The 27313-nt window shown below is 39.7% G+C and overlaps 2 protein-coding genes across 3 annotated transcripts; one reads left to right on the forward strand and one right to left on the reverse strand.

Moving 5' to 3' along the window:
* Positions 1-2850: 2850 nt before the first annotated feature.
* On the forward strand, positions 2851-15070 carry LOC136202453 (putative RNA methyltransferase At5g10620). 2 transcript variants are annotated; one of them, XM_065993083.1, is made up of 8 exons: positions 2851-2943; positions 4478-4560; positions 4660-4691; positions 4778-4920; positions 5782-5848; positions 6634-6711; positions 7306-7451; positions 14691-15070. In XM_065993083.1, exons 2-8 carry the CDS (start codon positions 4500-4502, stop codon positions 14728-14730), a joined length of 567 nt encoding a protein of 188 aa, XP_065849155.1. In that variant the 5' UTR covers positions 2851-2943; positions 4478-4499; the 3' UTR covers positions 14731-15070. The 2 variants fall into 2 exon arrangements, with proteins under 2 accessions (XP_065849155.1, XP_065849156.1); XM_065993084.1 differs by lacking the exon at positions 6634-6711.
* On the reverse strand, positions 10093-11814 carry LOC136202452 (uncharacterized). Its single transcript, XM_065993081.1, has one exon. It carries the CDS (start codon positions 11359-11361, stop codon positions 10093-10095), a length of 1269 nt encoding a protein of 422 aa, XP_065849153.1. The 5' UTR covers positions 11362-11814.
* Positions 15071-27313: the final 12243 nt, after the last annotated feature.

The raw sequence follows: 27313 nt of genomic DNA on the forward strand, positions 1-27313 counted from the left end.
ATTCCCGAAGCCATGCATTCTCGAATCGGAAGCATTTAATCCCAGAACAGTGAAGCCACATTTTACACTCTAGAAAGATAGCCGAGTGATCAGAAGACACAGTTGCAAGGTTCCGGGTTCTAGAGTCAGCAAACAATTCTTTCCACTTTGTGTTGATAAGGGTACGATCGAGAGTTTCTTCAATCCATCTATCTGTGCCACGCCCTACTTCCCAGGTGAATGGATGACCGTCCATAGGGATTAGACCTAAACCACTCGCTTCTACAGCTTCCTTAAATCCCTCAATAAGCCAATTAGGTTGACTTCTCCCCTCTCGCTTCTCATGCAAACTCAGCACATCGTTAAAATCCCCGATACAGCACCAGGGTAAACCATCTTGGTCTTTGAGGGATCGCAGCAAATCCCATGAGGCCCTCCGTCGCTGTCTTTCCGGGAATCCATAGAAACCAGTAACACGACAAACTGGTATGTTTGGAAAAGTGATAAAAGCATTAATATGATTAAGAGATGAAGATTGTATGGTGACCGAAATATTTTATTTCCATAGTAAAGCAAGACCACCCCCATGACCAGGCCCATCGATAATAAAGTATCCACTATAACCAAGTTTTTTAGAAACCGTTATCACTTTCTCTTCTTTAATCATAGTTTCCATTAAAAAAGTAACCATAGGCATATGAACCCTAACCAGGTCCACAAGAACATTAACTGTACGTGGGTTGCCTAGCCCACGACAGTTCCAACTTAGGATACTCATTGGGATAGGCGGGCCTGTGTACCGGGTCCCGCCCCAAAGCCGTTTTTTGAGTTGTTTTCGGCATCAACTTCCATCTCCTGCATCTCGGTTCTAGGTCTTTTAAGATCATGTTCAATTCCTTGTGAATCAAGTTTCTTCAAACTTGATCCTGTTGTGTCTTTTGCATTGTGAGGTCGTCTGGATACTGAGTTTGTTGCCAAACCTGCATTTTTCCGTGATGTGTCATCCTTAGAAGTTACAGAAATTCCCAGAGATGCCTCCTTACTGATTACAAGCTCAGTGGTTTGGTGTATGCTGATCGAGCTCCCCTCACCCCCATCCTCCATTGTTTCACGAAGCCAATCCCTGCCCACTAAAGTACCAGATTTGCGAATTACAGCCCGAAGAAAACTACCATACTGTCTCTCAGATGGTCGCTCAGCCTGATCATACAATGCGGCACAAAACTTGTCTGAGTGACCGATGACACCACAAAAGAAACAAAAACCTGGTAGTCTTTCGTATCTAAAATTCACCCAAAACCATGATCCACCACTGCATTTTATTTTCTGTCCGCTCTTTGGAGGTGAATCAATTTTTAGGGCAACCTTTATTCTCAAATAACTTCGTCTTACACCAGAAAAATTCTTTGGGTCCGTTTCAATAAACCGTCCAATCTGATTCCCTAAAAGCTTACAAATCGATTCTGTCTGGAATCCCACCGGGAGATCAGCCACTTGTACCCAAATTAAAAGTTCAAACATATCGAGCTGTGACGCCTGTTCCATCAGTTCAAGTTTTTTTACGATAATTATGTTTTGATTAAACGTCCAAGGTCCGTCGTTTAAAACCCTAAACATATCGAGCTCATGATAAAACTGGAAGAGGTAGCGCCCTTCAATGTCAGTCTCAGTGATCATAACCTCTTTTACAGGCCGCCAAATCGATGCCAGGGTTAATTTCATACTCTCAAAGTGCACCGGTTTTGGTGCTAAAAATTGCCTTACAACAAGAAATATAGGTTGTGCCTCCTCAACCAGAACTTGCTCCTCTGCAATTTCAATTCCAATTTCCTTATCGTCTGCCAAACAAAGTCTAGCGTAGGCATCCATCGCACTTTTGCCTTTATCCATGGTAGGGTTTGAGAATTACGATCAGAAAACGATCGAAAGAAGGAAAAACGTAAAACTTCTCACAGAGAGAAGACCAAAAAACCACTCCACGCGGAGAGACGATTTCAACTAACTAATTTCAAAACATTAAATTACACAGATTAAAGGATTTGAGCTTTGAAAATCACTTAATCACACTGATCACGAAATTCAAATCTTCAACTGGATCTCATCCAACATCTCGAAATAACTAAATCAACAAAAAACAATAAACAGAAATCTGCAAAACAAATTCGAACCGAGATTTTCCAGATCCAATCCATTTAGAAACGGATGAACCTGCGGCAATGGTTTTATCCAATTGAATTCAGGAACAATCTTTTTTTATGTCTTTCTTTTTAATTAATATAAACTATTTGAAGTCATGGATCTGTGCGGCGGTGTCATGGATCTGTGCGGCGATGAGAAGAGGAAAGCTAGGTTTCAGCAAAACTCAATCGCATCCATCCATTCTCGTTTGAAATCATTCTGAGACAAAGCGAGCCCTCTTAGAAACCCTGCAGCGTGAAGGAGGCTCCCTGCGGCGGGCGAAGGAGGTTCCATGCGGCGGAGGTGAGGGACGGTGGTGTGAAGGAGCGTTTTCGTATCGAGCGTCTTTTCTTTGAATTGTCTCTGGTTTTTTGTCTCTGGTTTTTTTTTGAGTTATGGGACGTGTAGTGTGTATATATATATAAATAAATAAAAGAAGGTGAATCTATTTTTAGTGGGCCAGATTTTAAGTGTAATCTCAACTCGATCTGAGCCTCATTAAATTGACAGCGGGCTAAGCTCATATGCTTTTAGCCGTAAAACCCGAAGGCTCTACCGAGTCAGGCCCATACTACCAAACGACAGGATACTCTGGTCGTTTTGAGAGCAAAAGAACTCTACAGTCATGTCGTTTTATGCAATATGTCGTTTTTAAGCCCATTTCCCTCTAATTTTCAGTCTTGTAGCTATTTAGGATAATCGGATTTCTCTGGTGTTCTGTTTTCTCCCTATCTTCAGTTCATGCTTCGAGGCGAGCTGATTAGAGTCTGAATCAACACTCAACAGGTATTATTCTCAATATATATATATATATATAGCTTTCGTCATCTTCATCCACAATTTCTACATTCACCTGAAATTTGTACTGGTACCTTATTTCCATTATCTTATGCATTAATGAATTTCTCATTATTCACCTGAAATTTGTACTGGTACCTTATTTCCATTATCTTATGCATTAATGAATTTCTCATTTCTATACTTAGGGCAAGGTTTGGAACTCGAACTTGTGAATTCTCTGTATACTTGTTGCCTAATTGAGTTCAGTTTTGAGTGCAAGCACCATTCAGTTCACTGTGTGTGGTGCCTGTGGTGTCTTTGTTGATTTATGGTGTTTTTACATTAAAAAAAATTTAAATCCCCGTAGAGTACGATTCCATAGAATTTTTGGTGTTTTCCAGCGACCATCCGTTCCTGGCTCCTTATATATGTGCAAGCTATTTCTCTTATTTTCTCAGCTTAGGTTGCAACGACTTGTGGTAGTTTAGGGTTTCGGGCTGGAAACTTCTTGTTTTATTTGAAGTATTGGTGCAATTTCGTTCATGGATTATGTACTCTATTGGTCTATTGACTCCCTAAATCTATAGTTGAAGTGCATATCATTATAAGCAAGTTTAGAAGCCTAATAGACCATCTAAGAAAATTCAAAGGGTCAATTTAAGCAAATTTAGGGATAAATAGGACGTTTTCAAAGTAAAAAGAAAAAATGATTTTTATAGTGGTTTAGGAATGTATTAAGCACTTTCTATTTCTTGAATTTTATGTCTGTCGACATTGTATATGAAGCAACAAAAAAGGCTTAATATGCCCAATCCCTCCAACTTGCAACCAAACACCTAATGACTCCCTAAATCTGCTAGCTCAACTTGCTTAGTACGCCCTTCCTGCCAACTCAACTTTCTTAAAATGACCTTTCATCCACCTCAACATTCTTAAACTCCCAGTGGCACATACTGTGACAAACCAGTCCAGAGTGGGTGGTGCTGGCAAAATAGGGAAATGTGGAGGGAGTGAGTGAGCTATATTAGTAATATGTGTTTTTAACACATGTATGCGTTTTAAAGCCGCGAGGCACAAGGACTGGGATTCGGCCAAAATCACGAATAATATCTAAATTGTATCGGACTAGGCTGTTACACATGGAGTGCTCTATACTATATGCCACGTGGAAATAAGGGGTTAGCCGTGGAAGTTTAAACAAGTTGAGGGGGCAAACAGTTTAGTGGGTCGTTACGCATTTGGATGCAAGTTGGAGGGGCTGGATATGTATTAAGGCCAACATAAAACGATAGTGGCAAAATTTCACAGTACATTGAAAACTAACCTTGTTCTATAGTTAGTTTGTATGCCAATTATCACAAAGCAATCTTCGAGTTAATGTGCCATAAGATTGTTTAGGTGAATAGTTGAATGTGTCATTTTCCATTACCATTTGCAAGAATAATCTGCATCCATTGATTTATGATATCTTAAGCATTATATTAACAACTCTTAATGCATGGATGTCACTTATATCCTTTTAATTTTTTCTGTTTTTCAGTTTATTTTTGAGATAATCAGAAATGGCAATCTCAACCTGCAGTGGATTTCACATAAACAACTGCTTTTGTGCTCTTGCTTCAGGTTCTCCCATGTGCTCTTTGGAATCATTCATAAAATTTCATTTAGCAATACTGATAATAGTCTAATGTTCGCTACACTTTAACTTTGGGGAATTTTCAGGAAGGCAATGTAAATACTCTGGTCAATCAGTGGTAAACAAAAACCACAAACTTCCTCCTTGCTCTCAGAATCAAATTTGATATTCTGAATCAAATTAATCCCCTTTCATTTTGGATAGAGAGCACTGCCCACACGGATAATCACAGTGGGAAAGAAAAGGTCCCCTGGAGTACAATTATTAGTAGAAGAGTATATTGGCAAGCTCAAATATTACACCTCCATAGATGATATTCAAATTCGCTCTAATCCTAAAAATGCTCGGTACTTTTGTTTATTTCTGTCTTTAGAATGATTATATGTTGCACATAAACTCTTCTTTAGTAGCATTTTAACTAGATGGTGCAATTATCGGGCTCGTATCGTGTCAAGTTCGGGTTAGTGTTAAAATAAGTTAACCCTAACCCAACCCAAAAACTTTCTTGTCATAATCAGGTTAGTGTCGATTTTGTGTCATGTTTTTGGGTCACATGTAATTGTACTATGTACATATATTAATGACTACTTTTAAAAATATAGAAGGATATGGTACAATTTTTAAACATTTTATGTTTTTTTTTTTATTAATATGTTAAGAATAACCATCTAAAAGTCCCTAATATCATATTGGGGGTCATGTAATGTGTTTATAACAATATAAGAGGTTCAAAGTCGTGTTTATAAGTAATAATTGTAATTTTATTATCTTTAATAATTGTAATTTTATTATCTTTAATAATAGAGGTGACTTGTAAAAATATGAGAAAATATAACAATAATTTTCATTTCCCAGTCATTTTTGGGTATCATGTCAACCTTAACCCAACCCAAAAATTTGTGTCGCAACCCAAAAAATGATATATTGCCTACTAAGCTAAACCCAAAACTAAAATTGCGTGTCAGTTTTATGTCGTGTAATCGGGTTGTGTGTACTTTTGCCACCTCTAATTTCAACATTTCCTTTTCCTTTTCAGTTTCTTTTCCGTTTCCATTTCCGTTTCTTAGCTATATTTGTTTAAAAATTACATTTTCCGGTGTCCATTTCCATTTCTGTTTCAACATAGTTAATATCTATGATTTCCGAGTTGTTTCACGCATTACCATGACCATGTAACAACTTTTGTCTGATTTGTATCTTGTATTCAGTGATGATAGGGCTCAGGTTGATGATGAAGACCTTGCAGTCATGAAGCTTATGACTTCTGATGACTGGGTAATATATACTCTCACTAACCATTTCCTCATTTTTCTTGGGTAAAATAAATCCATAGCCCCTGAACTATACCGCTACTCGCATTATAGCGCCGAATCTTTACCTTACAGTAATATTGAAGTCCAAATCAAAGAAAATCTGTCTAAAAAATTAACAAAATGATGTCATTGGCAAGTTTGACTGCATCATAGACTCGCATTAAATTATGGTCAAATGTCTATTTCTAGATCATCATTTCTTTGATTTTTAATGTATTTGCTTTGATTTGGACTTTAATGTTACTATAATTTAAAGTTCAAGCACTTGTATGTCACGAAATATAGTTTAGAGGCCAGATGTTAGTAAAGCTATAGTTCAGGGACCATGGATGTATTTAAATCTATTTTCCTCCGAAAAACTATCGGTTAATGAATGCCCAGAAAACACTTTAACAAATAGAAATAGAAAATTCTGGATTCTGGGATTTTTTCTCAAAAACATATTTACAAATTGATGTTTTCTATTGTTTGTTTATTTATCCATCTGTGATCTTGCTTCAGCAGTGATTTACTTGTAGGTTGTAATGATACCAATTTAGCCCCAAGTTCTGTCATCTAGGGCTAAATTGGTACCATTTCGCAAATCTTAAGGTTAAAATGATGCTATTTTGCATGTTGGGGCTAAATTGATACTTTCCTAAAAACCTTGAGGTCATTCTGGTACCATATCCCTTTATAAATTGATGTTTCCGATTGCTTGTTTATTTATGTATTTGTGTTCTCTCTTCAGCAGTGATTTACTTGTAGGTTGTAATATTGGATGAGCATGGATTAGATATAGAGTCTGAGAAGATGGCTGAGTTGGTAGCCGATGCAGGCAATACTGTGAGGACATGCTTCCATTTCTAATGGTTATTTTTAGGGCTTTAATTGAGCGGAGCGGAGGTTTGGCCTGCTCATGCTTGGCTCATTAGAAAATTGACGAGCTCGAGCTCAAGCTCAATATCTTGTTCGTGAGCTACTTGCAAGCTTGTTTACAAGCTTTGCTTGTGAGCAGCTTGTTAAATATATTTCTAAACGTGGCTTGCGAACAACCCATTAATTATGTTTATTTGAAATTTCTGTAACACAAAACTACGTAGTTTTGAAACCTACAAGACTAAAGTTTACACAAAATTACGTTATTTGAAATTTTTCCCTTGATAGAAATACTATTATTAAAACAATAATTGGACCAAGCTTACTCATGAGAGCGTGTTCACAAACATTATAATCGAACATGTTCATGAACCTATAACCGAACATGTTTCACCGTGCTCAAGCTCTGCTGGTTTATAAATCGAGCCGAACCCGGTCAACCTTTTATCGAGCCGAACGCCGAACCGTTCATGAGCGGCTCGGCTCATTTACAGCCCTAATTATTTTATCTAATTTGAGCAACATAATTTACAATGACGTGATAGGTTTCCTTATCTGCAGGGAGCTTCAAGATTATCATTCTGTATTGGTGGTCCGTACGGCCATGGACAAAGAATAAGAAAGCGTGCTAATGTATCAATCAGATTGTCATCCATGGTTTTAAATCACCAGATTGCGTTGCTTGTTCTTATCGAGCAGCTTTATAGGTAATCCTCTGTCATGTTCAAACATTTTGGAACACAAAATTGCCATTGGAGAGTATGTTATAGTGTTAAAGAATACCCAGACTCAGCAAGAAAATACTTAGCTAGATGAGTAATATCAGTATATTGAGCATGAAAGAACAATTGATTAATGGAACAGTAGAAGGAGTCTCCCTTAACAGTTAAGTTACAAGACAAAGAGACCCAGGGACTATGCCCCACCACTCCTGCCACAAACAGGTGGTTCCCAAAATAACTAAACAAATCCCTACCTTTCCCTCAGCCCTCACCTTCTTTAAATACCACTAATACCTACTACAGACAAAGGTATCCGCTCCCCTAACTAATTACCCATTTTGCCCTTCTTCCTAGTATAAACCCTCAACTCCTTCGGCCCCACCTTCTTTGAGTCATGGTTGTTAACATTACCACCCCCTGGAAGAGCAGTCTTGTCCTCAAGACTTAGAGAAGGAAACTGAGATCGGATTATAATTTCATCTTCCCAAGTAGCTTCATCTGCATTTCTGCCATGCCACTGAATAAGCCATTGCTTAACTCGTTCCCCCTTCTTGTCGGTAATGCGCGTGGCCAAAACTTGCTTCGGACGAATGGAATCATCGATTGCAACTTCAAAACCTGCAGGCAAAGATGGTTCCACTGTTCTTGGTTGATCTGCTTTCTTTAACATTGAGACGTGGAATACCGGGTGCACTCTTGACTGTGGCGGCAATTGCAACTCATAAGCTACCTCCCAAATGCGACGGATAATCTGGAATGGACCATAGAATCTTGTTGCCATTTTCTGATTGATCCGTTTTGCTACCGTCTGCTGCCTATGAGGTCGTAACTTCAAGTAGGCCCAATCTCCCTCCCCGAAAGTCACATCACGTCTGCCCTGATCAGCCTTAACTTTCATCGCTTGCTGTGCCTTACTTAAATTATATTTCAACTGAACCAAAGCTTGAGTTCTGTCCGCTAATTCTCTTGCTACCATTTCCACCCTTACTTCACCTGGAACAAACTGGAAAGGGGTGGGTGGTTTTCGGCCATAAACCACTTCGAACGGAGTCATGCCCGATGACACTCGATAAGTTGTATTGAACCAAAATTCTGCCCAATGCAACCAATTAGCCCATGTCTGTGGCTGCTCGACGGCGAAACACCTTAAGTATGCTTCGAGGCATCTGTTAGTGACTTCGGTTTGCCCATCCGTCTCCGGATGATAAGCGGAGGACAACTGCAGCTTAGTTCCCTGCAATTTAAACAGCTCTGGCCAAAATGTGCTCATAAAAATAGGGTCCCGATCGCTCACAATTGCAATTGGTATGCCGTGTAAACGAATGACTTCCTTGGTGAAAAGCTCAGCGACTGATTTGGCTGAATAAGGGTGCCTTAAGGGAAGGAAATGAGCGTATTTACTCAACCTGTCCACCACTACGAATATCGCATCATAACCCTTCGATCTTGGCAGTCCCGTAATGAAATCCATTGATAACTCCGTCCACACAACTTCAGGTATCTCCAATGGCTGTAATAATCCCGCAGGAGCTAACGTAGATGCCTTAAACCTTTGGCACACATCACAATTTCTCACAAATTCTTGAATTGTCTTGCTCATTCCTATCCAGTAGACGTTAGCTGCTAAACGTCTGTAAGTTCTGTAAAACCCCGAGTGTCCCCCGACTGGTGAAGAATGAAATTCATGTAGGAGGGAAGGGATTAAGACTGAGTTTGCAGAAATTACCAATCTATTCTTATACAGCAGCACCCCCGCCTGAACTTGAAATCCCGGTTTTGCATTCGGATTCTGCTGTAACTGAGCCCGAATTTTACACAACTGAGGGTCACTTTCTGCTTCTTTAATTAGCTGGGCACCATCCTCCCATCGTGGATATGTTGTAACCCACATTAATTCTCCTTCGCGTCTAGACAGCGCATCAGCCGCTGCATTGAGTTTACCGGGCTTGTAAAAAATATCAAACTGATATCCCAAGAGCTTTGATACCCAATTCTGTTGATCGCAAGTAGTTATACGCTGGCTGAGGAGATGCTTCAAGCTTTTTTGATCGGTAAAAACCCGAAATTTTCTGCCCAATAAGTAAGGCCTCCAGTGGTGAATTGCTAAAGCCAATCCCATAATTTCTTTATCATACGCGGACTTAGCCAAGTTCCGGTCTGCTAGAGCTTTACTGAAATATGCAATTGGTCTAGCATTTTTCATTAAGACTGCCCCCACCCCTCGTCCAGAAGCATCGCACTCAATGTTGAAACTTTCGGAGAAATTCGGCAAAGCCAATACTGGAGCTTGTGTAACAGCTTGTTTCAAAGTTTCAAAGGCTGCCTGAGCTTCTTGGTTCCATCCGAACCCATCCTTCTTCGTTAATTCTGTTAGCGGTTTCGGAATCTTACCATAGTTTGCCACAAACTTCCTATAATACCCTGTCAAGCCAAGAAACCCTCGCACTCCCTTGACTGTTTTCGGAACCGGCCATGAGACAACAGCCTCAACTTTCATCGGATCCATCATCACCCCTTCTCCTGTAATGACGTGCCCCAAATACTCGACGGTCAATCCCCCGAACTGGCACTTTTTCTTGTTTGCTACGAACTGATGAGAACCCAAGATTTCCAGCACTATTTCCAACTATCTAATATGTTCCTCCCATGTTTTACTGTAAACCAAAATGTCGTAAAAAAATACTAGCACCGATTTGCGCAAAAGAGGCCTGAACAGGTCATTCATTGTTGCTTGAAAAGTGGCCGGGGCGTTCATTAACCCAAATGGCATCACGAGGTACTCATAGTGCCCGTTATGAGTTCGAAAGGCTGTTTTCTCGACATCACTACCCTTCATAGGTATTTGATGGTACCCTGATTTGAGGTCGATCTTAGAAAAGTATCGGGATCCTTGCAATTCATCTAAGAGCTCCTCTACAACCGGAATAGGATACTTATCCGGAATCGTCACCTTGTTTAATGCCCGATAATCCACGCATAGCCTCCATGATGAATCTTTCTTTTTTACTAGTAAAACCGGGCTCGAATAGGCACTGCTACTATTTCGGATTATGCCCTGTTCCAGCATATCTGTTACTTGCCTTTGTATCTCGTCTTTGTGGTAGTGAGGATAACGGTAAGGACGGACACACACTGGACCGCTTCCTGGAACTAAATTGATGGCATGTGAAGTTTTGCGTGGGGGCGGCAACCCCCTAGGTTCAGCGAAGACTGACTTGAATTTCCCCAATACTTCTTCGATCTGTTCTAATTGAACCCCCTCCATTGCATTCTGCCTTCCTTCTTCCTTTGACTTTATTTCCATCCTGCCTTTTCCCTCATCCTCTAACCACACCTGTAAAGCTGGTGGCTCATGATGATTAGGGTATGTCCCTATAAGCTCAACTTGTTTTCCATCTCTCCAGAACTTCATTTTTTTAAGCTTCCAGTCATGACAGACCTCACCCAAAGTTTGGAGCCAATCAATTCCCAGAATTACATCTAAACACCAGATGTCTAAAACGAGGGCTTTAATTTCGCATTCAAAATCACCCATCCCAATTTTGAGGTTTGGGCAATGCTTAGAAACCCTAATTTTGTACCCATCCCCCATTCGGATAACAATTGTTCGCCCTTCTTCCTCATGGAGACCCAACGATTTAACCAAGCGGCCGGATATGAAATTATGCGTTGCTCCACTATCCACTAGGATGGAGATCGGTATTCCTTCAATCGACCCCATTAATTTGAGTGTCTTCAAACTTGCATCATGATTTCTGGCCAGACCATTCCACTCTAACACTTGACACTCGCCATTCCCCTCTTCTTCGATTGCTTCGGCTATGACAATTTCCCCTTCTTCGTTTACCTCTTTGTCATCGCTAATAACAACATCCTCAAACTTCCTTCTACGCATTTATGTTGGGGCGAGTAAGGCTGTGCGCACCGGAAACACAATCCTTTCTTCTTACGATCGTCCCACTCTTTTTGGGTTATGTGCTTGGTTCCCCTGTTACGCAAAATGGATGAGTTTTGCGCAACTGAAGAAATTGCAGATGGAGCAGTGTTGGATCCATAATTAGGTTTTGCTGACCCGGCCCATTTGTGTCCTTCTCGGCCCATATTACTAGGTCTGGATAAATTAAAACCTTTCCATGTGTTGGTAGTCACGTGACTTGTACTACCACCCCTGTCCTTCGATCCCACTCCCAAAAACGCACCGCCCCTTCTTTCTTTGTCGATCGTTGATTCTGCAGTCCGAGCAAGTCTCATTGCTTCCAGTCTCGTTGACGGGTGATGCATCCTGACCTTGTTGCGTATTCCCTCTTTCAGCCCCTTCACAAAGTAGCCCACATACTGTAACTCTGGTTGGCGAGGAACCAGAGATGCCACCAACACAAACTCCTCAATGAAATCAGCTACAGTACCCTGTTGTTGAAGGGAAGCCAGTTCCTCATACGGATTCGGCATGTCAAGGTGGCCAAATCTCTGTAAAAATTCTTCTTTAAAGATTTCCCAAGTGAAATCTGGATTAGAATCACGAAGGATGCTAAACCAGTTAATGGTGGCTCCTTCCATACAAATCTCGGTGTTATCCAGCCAAAACTCCACCGGAGTATGATTAATCCGGAAGTATGTTTCCGCTCTCGTCAACCATCCCCTTGGGTCTATCCCATCGAACATGCGTAATTTCACTCTCCTCCCTGCAAAAAATGACTCACCGACGACCGGGTTAGTGCTGCTGTTCGGAGTGTATCCTCCCAACTCCAACTGTCTCCTTGGTCTTGGGGTGGCCTGGTTTCCGGTTATGAGGGCGTCGCCGGTGCTCCCTTCCGCCCGTGTTGCTCTAACTTCACGGTCTCGCGCAACAGACTCCTCTCCGCTCTGTGGCTGTTTATCGAGCTTCTTCAGTACGTTAACTAGCTGGTGGCGAATTTCCTCTGTTAAGATCTGCAAAGAAGAAACGTTTTGCGAAACTATGGAAGCTTGGTTGCCCATGCTTGTAAGTTGTTTTTCTATCCCAACAAACTTAGCATCATTAGCATCGAACTTGGTTTGGATCCATGGATCCAAGTCGCCGCTGGTGTTTGACATCCGGCAGGTCGGACCAAATTGTTAAAGAATACCCAGACTCAGCAAGAAAATACTTAGCTAGATGAGTAATATCAGTATATTGAGCATGAAAGAACAATTGATTAATGGAACAGTAGAAGGAGTCTCCCTTAACAGTTAAGTTACAAGACAAAGAGACCCAGGGACTATGCCCCACCACTCCTGCCACAAACAGGTGGTTCCCAAAATAACTAAACAAATCCCTACCTTTCCCTCAGCCCTCACCTTCTTTAAATACCACTAATACCTACTACAGACAAAGGTATCCGCTCCCCTAACTAATTACCCATTTTGCCCTTCTTCCTAGTATAAACCCTCAACTCCTTAGGCCCCACCTTCTTTGAGTCATGGTGGTTAACATATAGCTTCTCAGGATGTATGTTTAAATGGCTTAAAACATTTTTTAGCTCTGACATGTTAAAAAGTTCGTGTTTGTCTCCTGACATGTAAGACGGAGAGCGCTTGATGCGCCGGTTATAAGGATTGGAGAGTGGCAAAGGGATGCAATGGTGAGGGTAGGGGAAGGCCTAAGCAAACTTGAAAAAGGGTAATTGAGAGTGATATGAGTTTATTGGGGATTGAGGAAAATATGATAGTGGATAGGACGGAGTGGAGGGAGAGAATTTATGTTGTTGACACGACGTGATTTCACGGTTTCGTATGACTGTTCATATTAGCCAACCCCGAATCATTTCGGGACTAAGACTTTGTTGTTGTTATTTTTGCTTCATGATCTATTATTATGTGACATTGGCCCTGACGAATAACAATCAATCAATTGCATTTGGTCCAATTTAAATTGATATTAGCGCGATCTGTTAAATGTTTGCCATTGATGATTGCTAATGGCAATACAAGTGTACAACTGTCATAATATTTTGCTTTTAATTTAATATTTCACACCTGAAAACCATTTGTTTGTCCGCTTCTACAACCTTGGAGAACATCGGTTTTACTCCACCCAGTTAGCAATCATCTCAGCCATGATTTGACGGATCTACTTACATTGGTGTTATTCCGTCTAAATTGCACCAAATGTGATTGATTGTTATATGTTGGTAGCCGAATGTGATTAATTGCTATAACTTATAAGTTAGAAGGTTAATGTCAGAACATAACAGGTGAGGTGGCAAACACAAACATTTTATCGGGTCCAAATAATAATTTAGTTTAATATATCTTAAACTGTAGAAGTAGGAATCTCATTTTTTTTTCCTGTATCGAAGTATAAAACTGAAAATATGTATTTAAAGGGGTAAATTACCTCTCCAATTTTGAATATGATCAATTAGAGGGGTAAATTACAACTATGCTCTTGAATTTTGTACTTACTTTCATTATAATCTATGAACTTTAAAACCCAACATTATGGCCCATGAACTTTACACTATGCTAACATAATGACTATTTTTAAGTGCAAAGTTCAGGATCTACGAGTGTAATTTACCCTTATTTAAAATGATGTGATTATCATATATGGCATTCCAAGTGGTGATTTAATGATTTGAAGAAGTTTAACACTTATCACTTTTAGCAAGTTCAAGAGTTTAATAGGTCATGTTACGAAAGTTCAAATGGTCAATAGGTCATTTTAAGTAAGTTTAAGGAGTTAATTAGTCATTTTCAAAGTTCGGGCGCAATCAGCTTTTATGATTAACTTGGAAGTGTTGTATGTATGTTAGACCTACTCCATTTCTTGTATGGTCTGTTTGATAGGTTTCATGGTGAGTTGATATATATATGTTACACACAGTGACGGATCCAGCATCATTGATAGGAGGTGCTTATGATAGTCTGTCGTGATTTATGGGTGCTAAAATTGATATTTTTATATATAAATGAACTAAAGTGATTTACACAGTTAATAGAATTTGTGGGGTTTTCCGGCGACCAGTGGGTGCACAAGCCCACCGTTTGCTCCCCTTTGGATCCGTCCCTGGTTATACATGCACTCCTCTTTAGTATCGTTTTTGCATTTCATATCCATATTTGTTTTAGTTTATGTTTTTGTATAATTTTTTCTGGTGTTAGTGTCCATTTCCGTATCCATCCAACTTATGTGAATACCATTATATTGTTGTGTTTTCCTTTCACATAAACAAAATAAAAAATTGGTTGTTTTTGGTTTTTCAGGTCATGGACAATTTTGAAAGGACAAAATTATCATCATTGATCTTTGGACAGTAAGAGGATATCTGAGCTTCTTAGAATAGAGACTTTCTAATCCCCGGACTAATTATGAGGTAATACACGAGCGGTGGTACTGACATGTCATCTCCTGAATGATAAAATTTTTCCATAGCGTATCGGTGTTTTTAAGCATCTAGGGAAAGAGAGATGGGAGACTGCACCGGTTTTAAACACTTGAAGCGCCTAGTTATATTTTCATCAAAGGACATACATTGTAATAACTTGTATGATTTGGTGAAGTTTGGATTTACCATGTCAAATTATCGTGTTACGTTTTATATATGCTTTATATGATATAAATATAATAAAAAATAATAACTATATCATGTTAGTCTGGTCATTTTTGTAAATCGTATTATCATACCAACAATTAATATCTCATTTAAAAAAAAATAGTAGTGCTATTAGATGATGACGGATGTCCTAGAAAAACACGAGAAGGAAACATTCGCTTTGTTTGGCAAATATTGTTTAGAGTTTAGCCATTAGCTCATTATATTAACGGTTAATTAATTATCTTTTTGTTTAACGTATTTGATTCAATAAAACTTAAGAACTTATAATTTATTCATATATCTCAACTAATTTAATTTTCGAATAATCATATTTTCATCTAAAATCAAGCACCATAAATAGCTTGTTAATAAAAAATATAAATAATTGTTAATGATTTTCATTTATATATAAATAGACTTGATTTTTCAAAAGAAGAATTTTTTTGAATAAGGTGTAAAAATACTCCTAACGTTTACAACCAGGAGTAATTTTACCCGTAACGTCTAAAATGATGTAATTTTACCCATAACGCCTCAAATGATGTAATTTTACTCCTAATGTTAGCAGCCAAGAGCAATTTTAACCCTAACGTTATCAAGTTGGGTCAATTTGAAAAATAATTCATCAAACTGTATACTCGATCATGAATCTTGTCATTTACGTCTCACATGTGAATCACTTTATCACTCATTAATAACATATGATTAGACGTGGAATTTTTTTTAAAAAAAGTTTTATATCTATTCTAAACATTCCGATAAGGTTCCTTGCTTTTAGGGTTGTATTATTTCATGATCATCTAATTTCATTGTATTCCTTAGTTAATTTCTCTGTAATTAATCAACTTGTCCATCACCAATCACATTTTAATTAGGATTATTAATTCTTAATTATGAATTTCGAGCATTTCTCACTTTTTTTTGGTAACATCTATCATCGGGGTTTAATGTCTAATCCTTTATTTGTATTTCCTATCCAAATTCCAAATCTTTCATTCTCAATTTGACATTCCTTTATTAAAGGACTTGTTTTCTCTGTCTTCGAATCACTACTCCATACCCTTGCAAATTAAACGAGTGTCAAGAAATAGTAACAACAATGCCGAATCTTGTTCCCGAAGTGCTTCTCAAACTTCTACAAAACATGAACGGAGATGATGAGAAACATGCTGCTGAATATAATGTTTTGCAAGTCTTGAGTATTGTGGTAATATTAGCAGAAGCTGAGCCATTCGCCAAGCCAGGCTTTTATCGTAAGGTGTCAGATTCAACTCATGCGACATAAATATACATATGTCGCATGAGTTGAATCTGACACCTTACGATAAAAGCCTGGCTTAGCGAATGGCTCAACTTCTGCTAACATTACCACACTGTTCAAGACTTGCAAAACAGTATATTCAGCAACATGCTTCACATCATCTCGGTTCATGTTTTGTAGATGTTTGAGAAGCACTCGAAAAATAAGATTTGACATTGTCATTATTATTTCTTGACACTCGTTCAATTTTCAAGGGTCTCTAGTGATGCAAAGATGGAGAAAACAAGTCGTTTAATAAAGGACCGGAAAATTGGTAATGAAAGATTTGGAATTTGACAAGTGGGAAAGATGGAAATAAATGATTAGACATTAGACCTAGATGATAGATGTTACCAAAAAAGAGCGAGAAAAAACTCAAAATTCATAGTTAAGAACTAATAATCCTAACTAGAACGTGATTAGCGTAATTAGTGATGAACAAGTTGACTAATCACGGAGAAATTAACTAAGGAATATAAGAAAATCAGATGATTAAGAAATAAATACAACCCTAAAAGCAAGGAATTTTTTGCGAATGTTCAGAATAATAAAGGAAACAAATGAAATACACTAGAAACTTTCTCAAAATCTTTAATTGATTTTTGGTAACAAGTGAAATGTAGGGATTTCCGAATGAGAAGGTTGATCAAAATACGAGGATTAAATAATGTATTAGATAAAAATATAAGGATTAATAAATGATTTATCCTAAAAATTGTACTACATACTAATTATAGTAATATTTTTAATAAAAAAACAATTGACATAATTATGAAAGACCAATTAGTAAAACACTAATTAGTAATTAATGTAATTTTTAAAATTTTTTTATGTAAGAATAATTAGTAATTGATGAAATTAATATACTAATTACTAATTAAAAAATTATGGATTGTATATAGACTTCTAAATAAATTTGCAATTGAAGGATGTTATCACACAAGGTTATTTGAGAGAATATATTCTTATAATTTAACTCAAAGTATTACAAGTATTTATATACAAACTAAGTAATTAATTCCCAACTACTTTATTCCCAACTAATTCCTTAAATGCCAACAACTACCTACATCTAACTATTGCTGTAACACTCCCCCTCAAGCTGGAGCATAGATATTTATTATGCCCGGCTTGCTACCAATATAATTGACTCGAGTTCCTAGTAAAGCCTTGGTGAACACATCTGCTAATTGACTTCCGGTTTTGACATGTGGAGTTGTGATAGTACCATCTTCCAACTTCTCTCGAGTAAAATGACAGTCAACTTCTATATGCTTTGTTCTTTCATTAAACACATAGTTATTTGCAATATAGATAGCTGCTTTATTATCACAATATAACTTCATTGGTTTTATCTGGTCAAACCCAATTTCTCCAAGTAGACGACGTAACCACACAAGTTCACACGTAGCCTGTGCCATAGCTCGGTATTCAGATTCTGCACTGGATCTAGAAACTACACTTGTTTCTTACTCTTCCACGGAACAAGATTTTCCCCAACAAATACACAGTATCCAGTAGTAGAGTGTCTGTCTGACAGATCTCCAACATAGTCTGCATCGGTAAAGCCTTCTGCAGTGTGATGTCCATGATTTTGATATAACAAGCCTCGTCCAGGAGCTCCCTTTAGATACCTCAGGATATGAGTAACAGCATCCCAATGCGTTGTCCTAGGTGAGGGCATGAATTGACTTACCACACTTACAGGAAATGAAATGTCAGGACGAGTAATTGTGAGATAATTTAGTTTGCCAACCAATCTCCTGTATTTTTCAGGTTCTTTGAGTAAGTCACCATCATCGGACTTCAACTTCACATTGGGCACCATTGGAGCATCACAAGTCTTTCCCTCAATTAGACCTGCATCTTTCAACATATCTAAATAATATTTTCTCTGATTTAAACAAATTCCTTTCCTACTGCGAGATACTTCTATTCCCAAGAAGTATTTCAAAGGACCAAGATCCTTTATCTGGAAGCAAGTACCAAGGAACTCCTTCAACTTCTTAATCCGAGCAATAACACTTCCTGTAATTATGATATCATCAACATACACAACCAGAAGAATGCATCCAGAACTAGAACTGAAGTAGAAAATAGAGGGATCATATGCACTTCTATGTAGGCCGAATTCCATTACAGCGGCACTGAATTTACCAAACCATGCACGAGGAGATTGCTTCAAACCATACAGAGACTTCCTTAATTTGCACACCTTCCCAGACTCCCCCTGAGCAACAAAGCTAGGAGGTTGCTCCATATAAACCTCTTCATTCAGGTCACCATGTAAGAAAGAATTTTTAACGTCCAGTTGATAAAGCTCCCAATTGTAAGTGGCAGCTAAAGAAATGAACAGACGGACAGAAGTGAGTTTGGCAACAGGGGAGAAAGTATCGAAATAATCAATACCATAAGTCTGAGCATAGCCTTTAGCAACCAAGCGAGCCTTCATCCGAGCAACAGTACCATCAGGATTCATCTTGACAGTCCAAATCCACCGAGCACCAATTTGCTTCCTATCTTTTGGTAAGTCCACCAGGTCCCAAGTGTGATTTTGTTCAAGTGCCTTCAACTCTTCTTTCATTGCCTCTAGCCAATCAGGATGATCCATAGCCTCTAAAATGGATTTTGGAATTGCAATGGAATCTAAGGTAGCTATAAAACACTTGGAAGGAGGTGATAAGGCATTATAAGAGACAAATGAGGAGATAGGGTAAGTGCAAGACCTTGTACCTTTTCGAAGGGCAATAGGAAGATCAAGACTGGGTTCAGATGAAGGTGGAGGATCTGGAGCCGAAACAGATGATGGAGGATCATTGGTGTCTAGTTCTAGAGCAGGTGCCATAACCGCATGCCGCACACGCCTAGAATAAACGTGACGAATTGGAGGACGAGGGACAACCTGTTCACTTACAGTATAGATCAAAAAATCATCATCGGTTGTATCAGCAGGGAAAGAGGGTGAAGGGGAAGATGGACGGAAGAAAGGTGTATTCTCAAAGAACGTGACATCGGCCGAAACAAGATAGCGCCCCAAAGATGTAGAGTAACAACGGTACCCTTTCTGACTGCGAGAATATCCCAAAAAGATGCATTTGAGAGATTTGGGGTCAAGTCTAGAGACTTGAGGATGAATATCGTGTACAAAACAAGTACACCCAAACATACAAGGGGTAAGAGAAAATAAAGATTGAGTATGGAATCTGACCCTGAAGAACAACGGAAGGCATACGATTGATGAGGTAACAAGCAGTGGAAACAGCATCTGCCTAAAAAACTTTCGGGACTTGCATTTGGAACATAATAGCCCGGGTGACTTCAAGTAAATGGCGATTTTTCCTTTCAGCAACACCATTCTGTTGTGGTGTAACAACACATGACGTTTGATGAATAATACCATGCTATAAAAGGTACGATTGAAAAGTACTAGATAAGTATTCTTTGGCATTGTCACTTCTCAAAGTACAGATATTTTTGTTAAATTGAGTTTTAATCTCAGCATGAAAAGTACAAAAAATAGTAAATAAATCGAAACGATATTTTAAAGGATAAAGCCATGTAACTCGAGAAAAATCATCCACAAAGGTCACAAAATAACGATAACCAAGTTTAGAAACAGTAGGACAAGGACCCCACACATCAGTGTGAACTAAATCAAAAACAGACTCAACATGTTTATGTATTCGAGGAGAATATGAGACTCGATGATGCTTAGAAAACTGACATGCTTCACACTCCAAAGTAGAGTTCTTCGGGAGACTCGGACACATTTTCTGCAAGACAGGAAGAGATGGATGACCAAACTGATAATGAAGTTGCAACAGAGAGGAGCTAGTACAGGCAATTGGTCTGGGCACCGCTTCAGTGGAGTCAAGAACATACAAACCATTCACCAGTTTCCCTCTACCAATATTCTGTTTCGTCCCAAGATCCTGAAAAAGGCAATAATTTGGAAAGAAACCAACACAACAATTAAGGGTTTTGGTGAGTTGACTAATAGATAACAGATTAAAAGGGAATTGAGAAAGACATAAAACAGAGGATAATGAGATTTTAGAGGTAGGATGAGCTGTTCCATGACCATTTATAGAAGCGGTGGCTCCATTAGCTAAAGTAACTGATGGCAGATTAGCATTAGTATCAAAAGAAGAAAGAATACCTGTGTTATCAGTCATGTGATCGGTAGCACCGGAATCAATAACCCAACTACGGGATGAGGTGGAGAGACAAGCAGCCCGATTACCTGTAGCAGACTAGGATGCACCATGATCAAGAGGCAGCTAGTGAAGTCGAGCGTATTCATCAACAGAAATAGTGACTGTAGGAGTAGAAGATGAAGATTGAGGGGACGGTAGGATACCATCACCAACAGCAATGTGAGCAAACTTTCGATGGTTACTTTTCTAAGGCCGACCATGTAGCTTCCAACAGTTCTTCTTAATATGTCCTTCTTTACCGCAATGATGGCATATCTGAGAGTTTTGAGAGATACGGTGACTAGTGGAATTCTGAAGACCACTTTGAACTCCATGCGTCGCATTGCTCACCAGAGCCATTGTCTTTTGAGACACCACATCAGACGTCTTTTCAATATCTTTACACACGGGAAGAAGTCGACCATAGAGGTCAGCGAAGGAGGGAAGTGTCCCACTGGTCAATATCTGGCTGCGTGCTATCTCAAATTCAGGACCAAGACCCTCCAAAAATCCAAGAACAAATATACGATCATCATCCTCTTGCATCTTCTTAACATCCGCTGTCATAGGAAATCGAGTTCGATTCTCCTCACATATCTGCTTACATTCATTATAATACTGAAAGAAGGTGCAACCCTTTCCCTGAGGACGATAATATGAAGACATCAAGTTATGAATATAAGTCAAGTATTGTTTACTAGCATACATAGACTCTAAGTATTCCCATATTTCTTTGACAGTATCACAATGAGTCACAATGTCATCAATAGTGGAGTCTAAAGTATTCTGAATCAGATTAAAAAGCTTATAGTCTACCATCATCCATTTCTTTCTACTTCTCTGCTCATCTCTAGGTGGAGGATTATTACTCAAATGATCCCCCAAATCAACACTATTAATGTACCGAGTAATAGTACGTTTCCACTGAGTGTAATCCTTAACTCCAGTCAATTTTCTATCCGTAATTCGAGTGGTACCAACAGTAATTTCTGTCATGACTTTCTTATCATTTTCCTCAGCCATTGTCAATCCAAGCAAATGACAATTAACACAAAATTTCAATGAACAGTAAATGCACTACTGTTATTTTAACAAAAAAACCAAGATAAAGATAAAATAGACCAAAAAGGATCAAAATATTGTCAACCTCAATTGAAGAAACAAACCAGATCAGAAATATGCGTCAAACCGAACACAAGCCGGAGTTACCACAAAGAAGGAGGCTGACCGGAATTATCACCAGGGGAAAATGACCAGACAGACATGCCGAAAATGCAGAGGCGAGACCGGCAGTAGAAAAACGGCGCCGAAATGAGTAGGCACGCGCTCTCATGCGCCGGTGAGTGGGGTGGCGCGTGGGGCCAACGCGCGACATTTCAGGCGACCAGAGATGTGCGACCCGACAGATCGGCGGCAGGGGAGACTGTTGGAGGGGGCGGTGAGATAAATGGAGGTGTTGAAAGTTTCGAACTTCAACCCTAGCCACCGTTAACCCGTTCTCAGAAACGCAACCGAGAACAAATTTACCAAGCCAAACTGTTTGGATCTGATACCATGTTATCACACAAGGTTATTTGAGAGAATATATTCTTATAATTTAACTCAAAGTATTACAAGTATTTATATACAAACTAAGTAATTAATTCCCAACTACTTTATTCCCAACTACTTCCTTAAATGCCAACAACTACCTGTTAGAGATAATGTTCCTATTCCCAACTGGATACATTGTCAATCATCTTCACTCTGTCTAGGATGTCAGCTACATACTTGGCCTGACACATGTGAATGCCATCCTTCTCATATCTTATCTCAATTCCGAGAAAGTATTCTGCCTTGCCAAGATTGCGAATGGGAAACTCATGTTCAATGGCTGCAATTGTGTTGGTGATGTGTGCAGGGTGGTTACCTGTTATGAGTATATCATCAACATAGCACAGAATGTAAGTCTTTTCAGTGTCGGTGCGTCTGATAAACAGAGAATTGTCAGCCTGTGACATCTTGTACCCAAGTGAGAGGAGAAATGTTCAAAGGCGTGTGAACCATTCTCGCGGTGCTTGCTTTAATCCATAAAGACTCTTTTTGAGAAGACAGATATGATCTGGTCGGTCACTATCCCGAAAACCCTGCGATTGTTCCATATAGATTGTCTCTGATAAGTTTCCATGAAGGAATGCATTAGAGACATCCAGTTGATTGATGAACCAGTTGTTTGCTGCTGCAATGGCAAAGACAGACCGAATGGTTGTAGCTTTGATTACTGGACTAAATGTTTCTTTGTAGTCAATCCCAGCTTTCTGAGTGAATCCCTGTGCTACTAAACGAGCTTTGTGTCGATCAATGGTTCCATCAGACTTCTTCTTTGTACGAAAGATCCACCTAGAGGTGATGACATGCTGATCATGTGGTCTCGGTACAAGTTGCCAGGTGCCATTGTCCAGAAGAGCTTGAATCTCGTCAGACATTACCGTGCGCCATTCAGGTTGTTTGTTGGCTTTGCTGAAACATGTGGGATCCACTGTGCCATTTGGATGTGTAGCTAGAAGTCCCTCAAACCGTCCCCTTGAGTGAAGAGACGACTGTCGAAGCTGCATATAATGTTGACGTGGACCAATCAGTGGTGCATTGCGAGGTCTGGGCCTTGTAGTTGGAACAGGAGCAGGTGGTGCAGGTTCAGGAGGAGGAGACTCTATTTGTGGCATGGCATTCTCTTCATGAGGTACTGCATTCTGTATCTCCGGTGTGGTGATGTTCACAGAGTCAACTGGTGTGGTGAGATCATTCTGAGAAACAGGTGTTGATGCAGCTGTGACTACTGGTGACAAACATTGACGTGGAACTAGTGGAGCAGTGTTTATGGCTTCAGAGTCAGGGGGAATATTTGGGGTACCAGGATGAGGTTCAGAGTGAACATGTGTGATTGGTTGGGAACATGGAACCAAGTTAGAAGGAGATAATATAAGAGTGGGATTAGAGAAATTACCTGGATACGTGCCGAGTAAAGACGGTAGTTGACACGATGTGCTTACCCCCAAGTTGCTAGATGAAGGTGATGATGCAGTGACTGCTGATGCAGGAAATACTTCTTCATTGTGCTGCACAAATTTGCAGATGTATATGCGTCCGGTTGCATACTCAAGACAGATATCCCCAGAATGATTTTTCGATGGACCAAGGTAGACACATAACTTGGAGCGAAAATCAAATTTGTGTTGGTTGTATGGGCGAAGAAGAGGATAGATACCACTGCCAAAGATGCGTAATGCCTTATAGGCAGGCTGTTTCTTGTAGAACAAGAAATAGGGTGAATTGTTGTTCAGTATTTTGGTGGGTAAGTAGTTGATTAGCCTAATGCTGTGGATCATGGCATAGTTCCAGAATTTGAGAGGTAAAGATGCATTGGCTAACAAAGTAAGGCAGGTGTCAACGACATGTCTAATTTTTCTCTCAGCTATACCATTTTGTGCATGAGTGTGAGGGCACGCAATTTTGTGTATAATGCCATGTCGTTTGAAAAAAGGTTGTAGTTTTTGGAATTCTCCCCCAAGATCTGAGTAAATATTCTTAACCCTTGCACTATACTGATTAGCGATCATGGCATAAAAATCACAAAAGGTTGAGAAAACATCACTCTTATTCTTTAAATAGAAAACCCATCCAAATCTACTGAATTCATCAATGATTATTAAAAAATAACGGTGACCAAGACAAGAAACAATTGGAGCTGGTCCCCACACATCCAGATGTAAGTTCTCAAAAATAAATGTGCTAGAGCGACTAATAGAGGGTAAAGGGCTTCTAGCAAGTTTGCCTAATGGACAAAAAGAACAATTGCTAACTAACTTTGAAGAAGATAGATTGTTTCCTTTGAGAACTGTGCTGACTGTCTGATTCTGACAATGTCCAAGCCGTGCATGCCACCTTTCAAAAGACACCTTCTCTCCTACTAGCGCCTCCTTCAGGGTGGGTGTAAGCACATAAAGCCCATCTTTACTCGGGCCCCGTAACAGGATTTCCCCAGTTGTTTGGTCCTTCACAAGAAAATGGTTAGGCCAAAATTCAAAGAAACATGAGTTGTCACGGGTAAATTTTTGAACAGATAGTAAAGATTTGGTAAGCTTAGGAACAAGTAGGGCATCATTAATTTTCAAATTATTGATATTTGAATTTCCAAAGTGAGAAATTTGCAAACCTTGACCATTGCCAAACTGAACCGTATCATATCCTGGATATGGCTGCATTTGATGAAGTTGAGTCGGATTTGCCGTCATGTGATTTGTTGCTCATGTGTCAGGATACCACGGCTGATTAGGACCCATGAATGGATTTGGTGGTTGTTGCCACGCCATGTGTGCTTGTGGTCCAGGATTGTAGTTTGGTCTTGAATTGTTCTTTGGTCTTTTGCACTTGTCAGCCCAGTGGCTTGGATCACCACAGTTGTAGCACTTGCCACTTCTTCTCTTCTTTGGATTCTACTTCTTTGATTGATTTGTTTCCATGGTGGATACATTAGCCTCCTGGTGTGCTGATGTACCATCGGGTTGAAGCAGAGTAGTCTTTCTGGTTGATTGAATCATGCCTTCAACTGTTTTCAAACTGTGCAAGATCTCCTGATAGTTGATGTTTGTACCGCGCTGAGTGACAAGATTCTAGACGGTAGAGCAATACTCTTCTCCCAAACCCTTGTAAAGAACTGACGGTAGTAGATGTCGAGGGTAAGGGTTCCCCGAGGCAGCCAGATCATCAAGAATGGACTTCACTTTTTGCATATACATAGTAACTGACATTCCCCCTTGCTCAAGCTCATGCAGTTCAACTCCCATCTGAAACTGCTTACTACCTGTAATAAGCCCGTAGGCATCTTCCAAAGCTAGCCAAATATCATGTGAGTATTTGAGATAAGCAATATCAGGAAACACCTCTTCGGTGATTGAATTTAGGAGCAAAGTCCTAACCACATTTTCTACATCATCCCATTGGGAAAAAGATGGATTTACGATGAAATCCGCAGCAGATGTCACAAAACCTGTTCTAGAAATAAATTTGGGTGGAGGAGGTGTTGAACTAAGAATGTGGGAAAGAAGATGATAGGTTTGAAGGGTAGATTCCATGGACATTCTCCATGCTTTGTAGTTGTGAGGGGTTAATTTGATGTTAATGGTGATATTTGTGGGTGGTTGTCTTGGTTGATCGACATGGGTAGAAACAGGTTCTGGATGGACAGAATTTGGTAAAATAGTGGTATTTGAGGGAGGAATAAAATTAGGTCGAAAATTGTTTGAAGGTGCATCGACAGTATTGTGATACAAATTTGAGAAAAAAGATGGGGCTGGATCATGGGTTAATTGAGTATTATACCCAAATGGTGAAGTATTGGATTCAGAAATTACCTGACGGTTGTTACTGGCTTCGGCTGCCTGATAGGCGGCTAGGGCAGCGAGAACTGATGGAGAAAATAGGGTTTGAGTAGCCGAGGGTTGTTGGGATTGGATTGTTGATTTCTGAACCGGAAATTGATGATTTTGTGGGGGCGGAACAGCCGCCTGATATGCCGCAATTGCGGCTAAAACCGCAGCATCGGCAGCGGACGTTGTCGGAGTTGGGAGCATCGCGGTTTGCACAAACCGTGGATCATGAGCTGCTGTCGCGGAGGCAATTGGCGTGGGCTGTGCAAGAACGGCAGACGCGAGGGGCGCATGAGCAGCGGCAGCATATGCGAAGGGCGCAGGAGCAGCGGCAGGAGATGCAAGGGGCGCATGGGCGGCAGACGCAGGTTGCGCCGGGGCAACCAACGCCGAGGAGATTGGCACAAGATGCGCCTGGGCATTGGCCGCCTGTGCGCTGGCCGCCTGATAGGCTTCGAGAGCTGCGCGGACCTCCGGTGGGAAAGAATCGCCAACTGTTCGCTGTGTAGGTAGGGCTGCCGCGGCTGGCGGTGCGGTTGTTGCGGCAAGGAAGACGGAATCGCCGGTGACGAAAGGCGAGGTGAACCGCCATCCCGAAGTTGCGAACGAGCCACCGAAGGCTTCGTCCGTGTTTTGGGCAGCCGCGGAGGTTGAAGCGCCGGCAGGTGCGATATGCATAGCGGCGACACCGGCGGCGGCGGCAGCGGCTTTGTATTGGTAATAGGTTGGTGATTGAGGATGATCAGAGGATTCGGAGGTTGTGGAAGTTGATACTACTGATATCATGTTGAATGTGTAATATCCCGTTTTTTTGAAGTATTTTAATTTGAGGATCAAAGTTTTTTTTTTTTTAGAAATGAGGGATGTAATAATCAAATATTAATTTAATTATATGCTAAATTGAATTAGTCAATTAAGTAATTTTAGCTTTTGTTATTTATATATATTATAATAACTTTTGGTTTTATTGGATTTCTACCACCGTGAGAATTGGCATTTCAAATGCTTGTTTTTTTTTCTTATTATTAAAAACATTATTTTAAGAAAATAGAAATTTGGTTTTATTTATAGTTTTATCTCCTCCTAAATTTAAGTTACTATTAATTATTTATTTTTTTAAATTAAGTTAACCTAGTCAACCACTTATAGCATAACTATACTTCTATTTAAAATACAAAGAAGTTGTTTCTTTTCATTCCTAAGTAACAGTGCCGCCACCCTCTCCTTTTCTTTTTCCTGGAAATTCATATAGCACCAAAAGGTATTTTTGATTTTCCATTTTCAATTATCATTTTACAACTTTTAAATTGCTTTTATAATTCCATACCTCCATTAGCTTAATTCGATTTTAAGTTTAAGGATTAAGGACACTTTCCAAAGTCTTTAAATT

The sequence above is a fragment of the Euphorbia lathyris genome, chromosome 8, assembly GCF_963576675.1.
Source record: "Euphorbia lathyris chromosome 8, ddEupLath1.1, whole genome shotgun sequence".
Lineage (NCBI taxonomy): Eukaryota > Viridiplantae > Streptophyta > Magnoliopsida > Malpighiales > Euphorbiaceae > Euphorbia > Euphorbia lathyris.

Coding starts and splice junctions, on each gene's coding strand:
- LOC136202453 (XM_065993083.1), top strand. CDS start 4,500: ATGGCAATCTCAACCTGCAGTGGATTTCACATAAACAACTGCTTTTGT. Junction 5,849..6,633: donor TTATGACTTCTGATGACTGG/GTAATATATACT, acceptor ATTTACTTGTAG/GTTGTAATATTGGATGAGCA. Junction 6,712..7,305: donor TAGCCGATGCAGGCAATACT/GTGAGGACATGC, acceptor CCTTATCTGCAG/GGAGCTTCAAGATTATCATT.
- LOC136202452 (XM_065993081.1), bottom strand. CDS start 11,361: ATGCGTAGAAGGAAGTTTGAGGATGTTGTTATTAGCGATGACAAAGAG.